The sequence below is a fragment of the Sesamum indicum genome, linkage group LG3, assembly GCF_000512975.1.
Source record: "Sesamum indicum cultivar Zhongzhi No. 13 linkage group LG3, S_indicum_v1.0, whole genome shotgun sequence".
NCBI classification, from domain to species: domain Eukaryota; kingdom Viridiplantae; phylum Streptophyta; class Magnoliopsida; order Lamiales; family Pedaliaceae; genus Sesamum; species Sesamum indicum.
This window is the reverse complement of record NC_026147.1, coordinates 8,241,665-8,254,561: the sequence shown is the minus strand read 5'-3', so window position 1 is coordinate 8,254,561 and position 12,897 is coordinate 8,241,665. Positions and strand designations below refer to the sequence as shown.

The 12,897-nt window shown below is 35.1% G+C and overlaps 2 protein-coding genes across 5 annotated transcripts in view; one reads left to right on the top strand and one right to left on the bottom strand.

The window, feature by feature from the left end:
* Positions 1–10,768, bottom strand: part of LOC105157673 (increased DNA methylation 1-like) — a 15,570-nt gene extending 4,802 nt beyond the window's left edge. Inside the window, exons 1-4 of one of the 4 annotated variants that reach the window (XM_011074111.2) lie at positions 10,539–10,768; positions 8,450–8,571; positions 7,260–8,110; positions 182–302 (exon numbers count right to left, since the gene is read on the bottom strand). In XM_011074111.2, the coding sequence (XP_011072413.1) occupies positions 182–302; positions 7,260–7,901 (763 nt within the window). In that variant the 5' untranslated portion in view covers positions 7,902–8,110; positions 8,450–8,571; positions 10,539–10,768. Of the gene's footprint in view, positions 1–181; positions 303–7,259; positions 8,111–8,449; positions 8,572–9,074; positions 9,693–10,538 lie in introns of those variants that run through there. The other 3 variants (XM_020692969.1, XM_011074109.2, XM_020692970.1) reach the window with 3 other exon arrangements.
* The window catches only part of LOC105157671 (mavicyanin), a 1,164-nt gene continuing 834 nt past the window's right edge, over positions 12,568–12,897 (top strand). Inside the window, exon 1 of the mRNA XM_011074107.2 lies at positions 12,568–12,841. Within this exon, the coding sequence (XP_011072409.1) occupies positions 12,652–12,841 (190 nt within the window). The 5' untranslated portion in view covers positions 12,568–12,651. The remainder of the gene's footprint in view (positions 12,842–12,897) is intronic.

Sequence of the window (12,897 nt, the reverse complement as noted above, 5' to 3'; positions counted from 1 at the left end):
GATAAAGATCATAGGAGAGAAACGCCTAATCGTCTCTCATTTGTAGTTCAAAAAAGTTACAGATCCCCTGAGTATTGAGATATCCCAAACTTTTGTTGCAGACTCCTTGCAATTTACAACAAACAAATCATCACCCTGTTTTTTAATGAATTAAACACCATAAGTGCAGATGAAACCTTACATCTGTGTTTGCACATTGAGCATTTCAGGGTCCCAGGAGTGTGTGAAGGATCTTTAGTATTGACCACATCCCAACAAGTCTGACAACGACATTGCGGACAATACCAGTTTCCCTCAGGAAGCTTCAGGAAAAAAAAAATAGAGAAATCATTTAGTATACCAAATTTATAAATTAACATATACATAATATGTCTACTGATTAAGCAAACAAGACACCAGATCTACATCAAGATGTGGAGAAATCCATAAACTAGCCCACTGCCCCTATCTGGGCCCACTATATGGAATTAACAAATTCTACTAAGCAGTTAATCTGTATAATGCATTGACATCACAGAGTATTTTGGATTTCCACAACTTAATTATACTGATGTCAAATTTGTTAAGTTTAAAGGCTTTGGCTCTCACAACAATATTCTGTGGACAAGCAAAAAATGGTTTCTCCAAGCGAAATTCTTCTTAACAAATCAAGTGGGATGCTCATAGCCTCTGGAATCAAGAAATGAGGAAAATGCATAAATTATTAGTACGGACTTGGACATGATTTAGATTGCGATTTCAAGACACTAATCCAGAAGCTCTTCAGAATTGCTTCATTATTTTTTTTTTCTTTTAACTTCTCAAGGAACTAATGTGAATCTTTGTTGAGTACAAAAAAAAAAGTTGTCACATGTCCACAGATTCACCAGGGGATGAATGGGATTAAAAACACAAATGAATACAATGTACAAAATGGTATGGCACAATTACTCATAATCCAAATCGTGATCTTGCTTCCTCTTTTCTTTATTTTTCTTAATTTGGAAGATTTGATTAGTGTTTAAAATGTAGATACAGAACTGTCATTTCCTTTCAAATAAAGATCAGAATAAAACATGTAAAATAATGTGACCTAGCAAAGAAACCTCAGTGCAAATTTAAAAAGAATTCCAAATCTTAGAGAGTGAAAGGAAAGAATTGTCATATGGTGGATGGCGGAGATCATTGCTCAAGAAAGTAGAGACAAGACCATAGAAGTTATGCCACATGGAAATAAAACAAGGACGGTAACTTTGATGGGAAACTGACATTAACATTTAGGCCTATTCAGAAAGCTAAAATATAATAGCAAACAGTTGAAATCTTGTAGTGTCAATATATCATCAGAGAAACAAGTTCATTTATAAATTTCAGAAACAACACAAGACACCGGTGAGTTTTAGTACTTTGCCCAACCTGAGACACAACACTGAAAGAAAATAATAGTCAAATTTGATAGAGGGCCTTTTACAGATAAGGAATTTGTTTTCACATGATATATCCAAAACTCTTGAGTGACATTTATGAGATTCCTAAAAAAGGAAAAACTATACTGAGAATTGATCACATATGCAAGCGTCGTACTAACATAAAAGTAGACAAACTGCCAAATGGTATCCTATTCATCATTTTAACTGCAGAACGACAATTAACACAAGGATAAGTTAACTACACATAAAAATCAATTCCTTAGAAAGTAAGGATCAGTTTATCAAGCCCTTCCCATTACATTCTCTAATGTGGGAAAGAATTTAGAAGTGCTATAGAATGAAGTGGTTAAACTCTATTAATAACTATCTGCAAGTTATTCTCTCTCTTTAGGACACCAACTCTAATCTTTATATGTCTCCATTCAGCTGCATGAAGGAGAAGAACCTAGCATATTCTTGTCTGTGTAGAATTTTCCCATCTTGTACTTCAAGACAACCAGTTTAGCACATAACATGAAAACATGCCACCCACACTGAAGAATTTATTCTATCTATTAATTGGTACTCTTGAGAAATGCCAATCACTCGTAAGAAAGTTTTGTGCACAAATTGGATCCAACCCGAAAAAATCGCTAGTTCCAAAAGCATTTTAACGTGCTTGTATGAAATAAAACGAAGCATCAACAACCCAAATTATGCAGGCCCAACAATATCATCAAGAAATATCTCCTAGATGATTGTCAGCAATATGATGGGTCTTTCAATATTAGAACTTAAAAAGTATTGTTTTGAATGCAACTAATGTATACCTACTATTTTACAGGATCTATAGGTAAAGGACGTCTGCTCCTGCAAGAAGTGTTAAAAAAAATAGATGTACAGATTTTTCTTCAACACAGCTAGTGAAAACAACCCAAGTCACATAGGCAGTGTGACTTATCAGACTACAGTGTACAGAACTTCTCTTTCTGGAATCAAAACTGCCAAAATGTTTTGGCAGTTTGTTCTTGGTAATCAAAAGATACGAAAGCAAAACAACACGCTGAACTTCTAGAAATTTCCAAGTTAGCTAAATTGGTATAGATTCATTAACTTTCTTTCATCAGTTAATTGACCATTTCTTTCTGTTAGAATATACTGAATTATCAAGAGAGTTATAGTTTTCATAATCATGATCACCTGTAAATCACCTAGAAATCTTTCTCAAGTCGGTCCTCTCACTAATACTGAAAATCTTGGCAGGCGAAATATATCAATACTTCAATGCGGAGAATGCATTAGCACTGTTAAAAATTGAGAATTGATTACTCAATGTGATTGCAAGATCACCATAATTTCTAATTGATTGTTGCGATACTTTTATTTGATTCTGAAATGATTTCTCATTTTCCATTCTTGACATGTAATTCACCTATATGAGACGGTGAACATTGTACTCGCAAATTAAGAGAGAATAGCATGACTAGCCCTTTGGACATTTGCTCATGGACTTACACCATGCCAATAATTATTGATTCCTTCTCTCTTCAGCTATCTAAAATTTTGACATGGAATCTGAGCAGAATCTTTGGCCTCCTTCATTTTGCTTATGTTCGTCATGCTGTTGTTTCCATGCATCTACTCTTGGCACACATTGATGCACAACGCTTCATTCCATGTATTCTTTTGTTGAGATTAGATAATAATTGTCATTTCTAAATCACAAAAAAGGTCATGTCGTTGATCGAGGAGCTGGAGAAAAGTTTAACCTCCACTATTCAAGTTGAACACTTTAATCAAGATCTCTATGTTCAAGTTCAACTTGATGGAGGCGTTCTGAATCAAGATTTGATTCTTCAATATAATTGCAGGATCACAACATTTCCTCATTTTTCTTTTTCGAAATGCATAATTCACGTATATGAAAATGGACATTCTAATTCTAAACTAAACGAGAACAAATGACTTAGCCCTGTGGACATCCGTGATAACTACTTCGGATTTGCGTGAACTAGCAGACCATTCACTAAGTGGGGATGCTCCCTCCAGCATGAACGGACCCTTTCGGAACTGATGTTGAATAGGCGCTACTATCCCAGCTGGAACCCAGCCAGGTTCTATTGACCCTGTCGTCTTCCCAACAGTTTGACCTTGTCTTGGGGTGTCTTTGGGTTTACGAGAGAGAGCTCGCCAGAGGAAAAAGTCTTTCTCTTCCCATCCTGGGTCATACTCCGATGCGTCACAGAAGAGGAAATTGCAATGCATCTTGCTCAGCAGGCGTAGCTTGGAGTGAGAGTGTAGCGGGGGGTTGTGTTGTGATGTAGGCCATATAGCTGTCCACATAATTATTTGTTTCACTCTTTTCCCTTTATCTAAACTTTTGACATGGCATCATGTTCTTAGGCCGACTACCTCTTGCTTCTATTTCGTCACAGTGTTCATTCCATGCATTCGGTTTTTTGATACACATTGATCCCGGTGCACTACACATTCGATTGTAATGTTCTATACTTCATTCCATTTTCGTGCATTCTTGTGCACAGTTCGGTTTACCGACTGAACCGAAACCGAAATTTCAGTTCGTACCGAATACCTAAGCAAAATTTCGATTCGGTATTCGGTACAAGTTCTTCTAAAATTCTGGTATTTCGTCCGGTTTCGGTTTTGGGCACTGATTTACCTTAGCGAACTGAATACCCATTTTTTAAAAAAATATATATTATAATATATATAAATAGAATAAATGCATAATTAAACGTATAAATGTTAGATACATATTTATTCTTTTAAAAAAAAACTAAATTTTAATAAGCCCTAGCCCGTAAATCTAATTTTCACAGATTCAGAGCAGAGAGAAGAGAAGAGAACTGAGAAAGAAAAGAGCCCCACCACCCACTGCCACTGCATCAACTCTGCCGTCTGAGAAGAGGTGAGTTCATGACTCCTTTTATATTATATTAATGCGAGAATACGTTCGGATTAGGTATCCTTATAGGAATCAAACATTGAAGTCCACAAGCAATCTTAATTAATTTGATCAAATAAACAAAAGAAATTGAATTCGTACTTTAACATCTTTCTTTAATAAATGCAAAAGAAGGATATTTTGATACGTACCGCTAATAACCCTTCATTTGATTCTTCAACAATTTTTTTTTAAAAAAAAAATCAGTTTTTTCGGTAATTTATTGAACCAAACCGATTGGTAAATTACCGAACCGAGAATTTTGGTTCGGTAATGGCCTTACCGAAATTTCAGTTAAACAACATTCCGGTTCGGTTCAGTTTGATAATCCTGAATGCACACCCTATCTAGGACGTGAAGAAAAGTTTACTCTACATTGTCCAAGTTGAAAACATCAAGATATCTATATTTCTTGCTGGACGCATTAGGAATCAAGATTTGATTCTTCAATATAATTGCAAGATCACAATAATGACTAATTGGTTCTTATAATATTTCTATTCGATTCTGGTGTGATTTCCTTATTTTTCATTCTTTTTAGGCTTAATTCACCTAGATAAAATAGATGAACATTGTAATGTCAAATCAAGAGAGAACGAAATGATTCAGCCCTTTGGGCATTAGTCTCGTGATGTATGCCATATGGCTAAACCACGCAATTCTTTGTTCCTTCTTATCTCTTCACCTATCTAATATTTTGACAAGCACCAATACATAGAAAAGTATAGTCATAAAGCACCACCCATAGACTAGTCATGCCAAAAAGTATACATGCAATTTCATGTATGGATCTTGATTTTTATTGGTCCCAAAAGGACAATATAATTTATTGAGTTTTGGTCCGAAAATTCACCGAAACTCAATGATCTTGAAACTGAAAAAGCTCTAAGATCTTTTTCAGTTTAAGAAGTTTCAACTTCTTGAGCAGATCTCATCCAGGTGAACTTGAAATCACTTTACACTGACATTGAGATCGCCTATGAGCAATTAAATCAAGCTTGTTTTATTCACATTTCTAATTGACCTTTTACCAAAGCTAAATTGCAAATATTACTTCAACTATTTCAGATCTTACACAGACTAGAAGCATCATACAAAGTCCACGAGAGATACTCAAGCCTATTGATAACCCTTCTGGATTTGAGGATTTCTCAACTTTGTGCTTGTAATGGCCTTGAAACAATTAATCGAGTGACAGGTGTCTAGTTAATACAAAAAAGAAATTTGAAGCAAATCTCAAGCAGGTGGCAGAGGACAAAATAATGGGGAAGTTGTAAAGCAAAAATGTAATGGTTTCTTCATGTTCTAAAGAACAACTATTCATTAGCCACTAGTAAAGGGAACCATAAGTTGATAATCAAGTTACAACTATATGATTAAGTTAATGAACAAAGCTCACTTGTGAGATCCTGAATGTCTCTGCCTGGTTATGTGCTTGCATGTATAAACGTATGCATGCGCATGGAAATACATGCATTAATGTGTGCAAATTAGTAAACCTTCCTAAATAGCTTATGTGGATTTTTGGGAAGTAAAACTATTAAAGACGTGGAAAGAAATGCTCCTCATAGTGCTTTTCTTTGCTAGACTTATTTAGTCATATTACTATTCAACAAATTGGTAGACTTATACGCTGCATGACAGAAATCACTGAGCTGAGAAGACCTGGAAGGCTTAATACACTTGCCAAACTTAGCTTTCTCTATCGTGACTTACACCCTTAGCAAAGTCCAGCTTTTCTTTTACTAAGCATTCCTTTCTCATATCTAAGTACCGAAAATTTTTATCTTTGAAGTTCGGAAGAAGAACCGTTACTGAAAAGAAAGGAAAGAAAGAGGACAGGCGCATAGATTTATTAGCTTGAGCTCACCTAGAGTGCATTTTTCCTTGAAAAGGGAAAAAAAAGCCACTATGAAACTTATTAAATCACGTCATCTTTCGGGATATTATCCTATCACAAGTCATGTTTTTTCTCCCTCCCATTTTCTTGTTCATTTCCCTAGCTAAGTCAGGAGTTTCTCTATTCCTTAGTTACTATCTTCACCCTCTAATGGACACAATAACATTACAAACCAATCGTTTATCCTTCTGTTTACATTTATTAATTATATTCCTATTCATCTCTTTCCATGGTACATCTATTCTCCGTCCACTCAAGGCACCACATTGTATTTTATTCCTTTTCTCGGTATTTTACTGTAAAATTGCAAGAAATCAACTTCTGCAGAGTAGCAGATCACGAACAGACACTAAATCACAATTCCATGATGGACAAAATCTTCTTCCTGCCATGTTTACCACTATTGAATCTAATCATTTGAAAACTGATTAACATAGAAAAAGTATAGGCAATGAACAAACCACAAGTGAGATTTGGTAGGAACAAGTCATTCCTAATATGTGTATTTATACATAGGACAAGTTCCTATATGTAACTTTAAATCACCAAGAAACTAAATAACAAAATTTAACCTCAATGAATTTAATTCTGTTTAGTATGACAGACTTATCCAACTCAAAAAGTCCGAAGATAGTAGAGTAGAGAATCACTGCAACACTTCCTAGTTTGCAAAAGGCATATAAATTGCCTTCTCCAAGCTAAAATGAGTAGGAGACCACTTCAGTTAATCCATCCAACTCAATTTCAAAGAAAATCAAGCATAGAGTGGAACATCAAGACCAGATTGAGTCCTCATCCGAGTAGATATCCGGCTTCTTCCAATGTCCAGTACACTGGTCAATGCATTTTGCTTGTTTATCAATCGAACTAGATACTAATAGCATGGTGCTAAATCAAGATAAACTAGTCAAAACTATGGAAAGAATACAGAACGTCACATTGTACTACAAGGGGAACAATTTAGAAGAAGCAATGGACTTCACCAGGTAAGAAAGGGAATACAGACCTGTTCAAACAAGCATGCTTGATGGAAAGTAGCGGGGCAATTGTCACACCACACCAGCTCACCTTCAAGACCACAGAGCCCACAAAGATCGTCACCCTCATCGATCTGACTAGATTCCAGGGGGACTTTTCTAGCCTTGTACTCTGCTGACCAGGCCTCAAGCTGGCATAAGGCTAGTGGCTTCCCAGACTCCAAGACAAGATTCATGCCCGGCCATTTCGATGTCATACCAGCATGAGTCTCGAACTGTGAGATGGAAAATATCTCATTGCAACAGAGGCATATCAGTCCATCTCTAATGAGTATAGCCTCTTTTAGCATGGCATCATCTTCTGGACGCCGGAGTTGGATCACTTCATTAAGGGCTACAACTCCAGAATGAAGTAGCCATGAAAAAACTGTTCTAGAGCCTGTGGAAGACCAAGCTCTCTTCTGTGAGTGCCTTGGAACTGTCTTCAGGCTCCTTATGTGTGACCTGGAACGACCTTTTGGGTTCATAGGCTCACAGTTCCAGGTTGAACTTCCACCAGTAGTTAAGGAGTTCTTGTTTTTAAGAAACACCGAGACCAGCAGATCCTCGTCACTGAATTGGCAGACTTCTGATTCCACTGACCCACCTGTGCTACCACTGCTTGCATCCATAGAATGTTTTTCAGCTCTTGTTTATGTTTAATGAAGCTAAGTACTTCTGTCTAGATACTTTCCTAGATTCTTGATTGAGTGCACCAATATCAACCACCTTCTTCTTCAGTAAATAAGTTGATTTGTCGATTTTCTCTCAAGACCTTTACCAATATCCCTGTTACTCCCAATGAGAAACCTTCATTGGAATCCTTGTTCAGTAATGAATCCTGCAAAACCATAATTTTTGAAATCTCAGATTCTTTGCTGGAAAAACTTTCTGTCAACTCCAAAAGAAATAAAATGTCTTTCATCTTACACCTCACCTCAAACCATTTACATAGGATGCAAACAATACTAAAAATAACATACATATAAAATCAGAATACATTTGTTTCGATAGCAGCAAACATCTAAAATGTATATTCATTTTCCCCACATTATTCAGTGAGCTATGATATAATGTAGATTACAAACTAACCAAATGGAATGAGGTCAAAGTATGTGGGAACAAAAATTCAAAATTAGGATATGCAAATTAACAGTTTTGCCTCTTCATCTTTACTTACCAAAAAGGATGCAGAATTTAAGACCGGAAAGAAAACGCAGGTACGGATGAAAACAGCTGAGATATTGTAGAAAGCTCTGATGTCTTGGCAGCTGTAAGAAGCAATTTAAGACCAAGAGTGCCCTAAATTTAAAATTAATACAAAAAAGGAATTATATCAAATTGCCAAATAACAAAAAAATTTCAAAAGGGAAATAAAGTCAATGCAAATCCAGGTCAGAATTTTGAATACACTTGAATCGACTTCAAATCACTGCTCTACTTTCCTTACACTCATCAAATAAGGGAAAAACATCATGAATAAATCACATGCAGAAGGAGAAGAGACATAAATGCACATAAATCAAAATATTGTAAATGGACAGGTCAGTCAATCTATCACAAATATATAAAAAGACAGCGAGAGATAGACAGATCCAGGGAGAAGAGCACAAATCAAGCAGAATAGTACTAAATCTGAATGTTTGCAGACAACAAAACAGTTGAATTCATCCCTCAAGCAAATCAACAGGCTAGACATAGAATCTGAGATATCAAGGTGGACAAATCACAAAATGAAAGCACAAAACTCAACCATAAAAAATATTAACTCACTACCCAAAACACATATATTACAAAAAATCTACCGTTGCTTTTCTATCCACAGCAGCAATTTTAGAATTCTCTAACAAGGTGTTTGGATCTTAGGGACTATGACCATGAAATTGGTATTCATGTATACTCTGCTCAAAGTATGAATCGGAGTAGTTCTGATTCTAATAATAACCTTTGCATTCACAAGATGCCTTATAAATCCGAAAATAGGAATGCTTCAATCATAAAACTCAATTGAAAGAAAAATTGAACCCCAAGGCCGGCTATTTGAAGGGCCAGATCCTCAATTTAATGTCTTGGTGAGTTGCAGGTTGGGTGAAAATGGTTTTGCCGATGGTATCAGTTTTTTATGATGAAATAGAGGATTTGAGGGAATCCAAAGATGCATTAAAGGAGAAAAGGGGCCCACTTTCTACGAGACTCTTCCTGCACTCACACCTAAAGGAAAATGGCACAAAGAAAATCAAGCTTCCTCACTACCTCCAATATTATACCCCATCCTATTTGCAACAACTTCAAGTTTTCAACCTTTTTCTCATTCTCTTATCAATTAATTACCTCCTGAAATTCTTGGTAATAAGCAAAAGTTGGCACCACCTTTGGTTTCACATTCATTTCTACTCTCATTATAAATTAACCATTCCCCTCTGCCAACCCTTCTGCAGCCCCAACTCGCACAACAATTTATTCAATTTGGCAACTTTTTTCAAACGCTAATTCAAACTCCAATATGAAAAACAATGGGCGGTTTTTGACATACAGACAATAATTAATGAGTATCAACTACACATAATCGATGAAAAACAAAAGCACATTACAGCCATCCTATCTGTATTTGCACCCACCTAAACAAACAAACAAAATGCATCAGTAAAAGTTGGCACCAGCCCTGTATTCGCATTCATTTCGACTCTCATCGCAAATCAACCAATTCCCATCTACCAACCCATCCCCAGCCCTAACTCACAAAACAACTCATTCACTTTCACCACTTACATTCAAACTCCAATATGAAAACAATGGGTGGTTTTTGCCAGATGAGCAAGACAAACAATAATGAATGAGTAAAAATCCATGGAAAACAAAAGAATATTAACAGCAATCCTACCAGCATTTGCACCCACCTAAAGAAACAAAATACATTAACCATAACACATACAAAATGTGAAGGAACTCAATTAATTACCTCCTCGATAATCAACAAAAGTTGGCAACAGCCCTAGATTCGCATTCACTTCGACTCTCATCACAAATTCACCCATTCCCATCCAAACAACTCATTCACTTTCACCACTCCTATAAAGTCCTATTCAAAACCCAAATATGAAAAACAATGGGCGGTTTTCGCCATACGAGCAAGAAAAACAATAATGGATACTACACATAATCCATGGAAAACAAAAGCATATTATAGCAATCCTATCTGTATTTGCACCTACCTAAACAAACAAAATGCACTAAATTCATAACACATACAAAAACACTAAATTAATTACCTCCTGAAATCCTCGATAATCATCAAAAGTTGGCACCAGCCCTGGATTCGCATTCATTGCAACTCTCATCACAAGTTAACCCACTCCCATCCGCCAACCCATCCCCAGTTCCAAGCAAACAACTCATTCAATTTCACCACAACTACTGAAAAGCCTATTCAAGCTCCCACACAAGAAACGACGGCGGATTTTGCTGTATTTACTCTTCCAACTCATTCCCTGGAGCGACATTGCTAGGGCAAGGCCCATTGATCCAAAGGTGTAGGAAGATGAATCATGATAGAGCAATTTTGCTAAAGATACCATTTTTCCAGCTGATAATTAGAAATTCGGGAAGTTCGAGAAAATATGGGAAGGGAAAAATTAGATTTAGGGATTAAATTTTGATGATTGTGATAATAAAAAGATCAGTGAGGATTTTAAGTTTTTAAGGGTTTCTGATTCGAATTCCGTCCGATAGCGAAGAAGAGTTTCAGAGACCCTCTTCAATGGAGAGTTCTGTCCACTATCGAGGTCTCAGTTGTTTGATAATAATTTCACTTAAAAGTGGTTTTCAGAACGCCATTTACGTGAAACTGTATATAATTGGAGATACGCACACCGTAGAGGAATTACTGTTTTCGGTCGTTAACTGCCGGCTACCGATCGAAACTTTCTTGTTTTTTGTATTATTAATTATTAATATCATTAATCAAATTATCCAACAAAATTGAAGAATCAGTTTCCTATAATTAAATATACTTTCTAAGTATAACTTCATAATTAAAAAAATAAACAAATAAATTACATAGGAAAAATAAAGATAAAAAAGAACGTTATCAATAAATTTAAAATTTTAATTAATTTTTTAATAAAATACTTCATAAGAAGTTTAATTATTTCAGTTAGTTAAATTTGATAAATCTTTATATGTATATTAATCTAATAAATCCCCCAAGATAAATCGTAAAATCTTTAATAAAAATCAAAATCACACCCCAATGTTATGAAATCTATTGAGTCAAAATTCAAAAAAATTAGAAAATCACTATCCATTTATTTAATGAAATTAACCAATTATACAAAATTATAATAAGGAGAAATTACGATGAGCTCTTTTGAAATTTATTATAATTATAAATATTTTTATTATTTGAAAAATTACAAATACATCTTTAAAATTTTCCCCATGACAACTTATTCTAGATGGTATTTGTCAGACAATCGTTAATTTCAACAAAAGTGTTTTTAGCGAATTAATACCAGAACATAATTAATTTAGTTTATTTAATTTTAAGGTAAATTACAACTACCTCCTCTGAGATTTGGTGTAATTATGAATATACTAATATTGTTAAAAAAAAAATAAATACCCCCCTAAAATAAAATAATTATGTTCCTAGACGGTAAGTGGACATTGATATTTTATCCTTATTGATTTTTTTTGAAAAATATAAAAAATTAAGATGGGTAAAATAAAATATATCATAGAGAATATTAGTTAATAATAATGTTTCATTTTTTTTTTAAAAAAATGCCATAAAATTATAATTGACAATTGAAAAAGATATTTTGGTTAGTTCAATAGAAAAATTGGATAAAAAAACTAATGAAAATTAACAGAAGACGCTCGTTGTTAGACGGATTTTAAAATTATGAGATATTTATAATTTTTCAAGCAACAATGAGTATTTATAATCATATCAAATTTTAGGAGAGGTGGCTGTAACTTATCTTAAATTTTACTTAAAAATTTGATTTTCTGTTTTCAAATAGATGGAGGGTAAATTTCATTTCTGACTAAACTTATATGAGACTAAGGGCCCATTTATGATTTATAAAGAAATGGGCTACTGCATGACAAAAGCCCAAAACATTAAATAGTGATGGCCCAACCACATGGATCAGTGAGATAATCATGTCTGGGCTTAGACCAAGTCAAACATAGCTTCTGCCAAATCCCTTAACCACCATTAACCGCCATGCACCACCACGTCTACCGCCAGTTACTCTCCAATTTGAATATCCATGATCATCTCCAGTCCACCCCCCCACCTCTATATAATCTGTGTCCAATCCTAGAACTACGATAATACCTCGGTCGAAGTCCAAAAATACTGCGAGAATTGAGAACATGGCTTCATTTATGAGGTTTTGCTTTGCCACTCTGTTTATTTTGGTCATAACAAGTTCTGCTCCGGCAACCACGGCGGAGGAGTTCAAGGTTGGTGGCAATGAGGGTTGGCGACAGCCCAATGCCAATGAAACTGAAATGTATAGCCGGTGGGCTGCAACCAAGAAATTCCACATTGGAGATTCTCTCCGTAAGTTAAAAGTTTGTCTCTTTACATGCAACTCTTGTCATTGTTCTATGTATTGT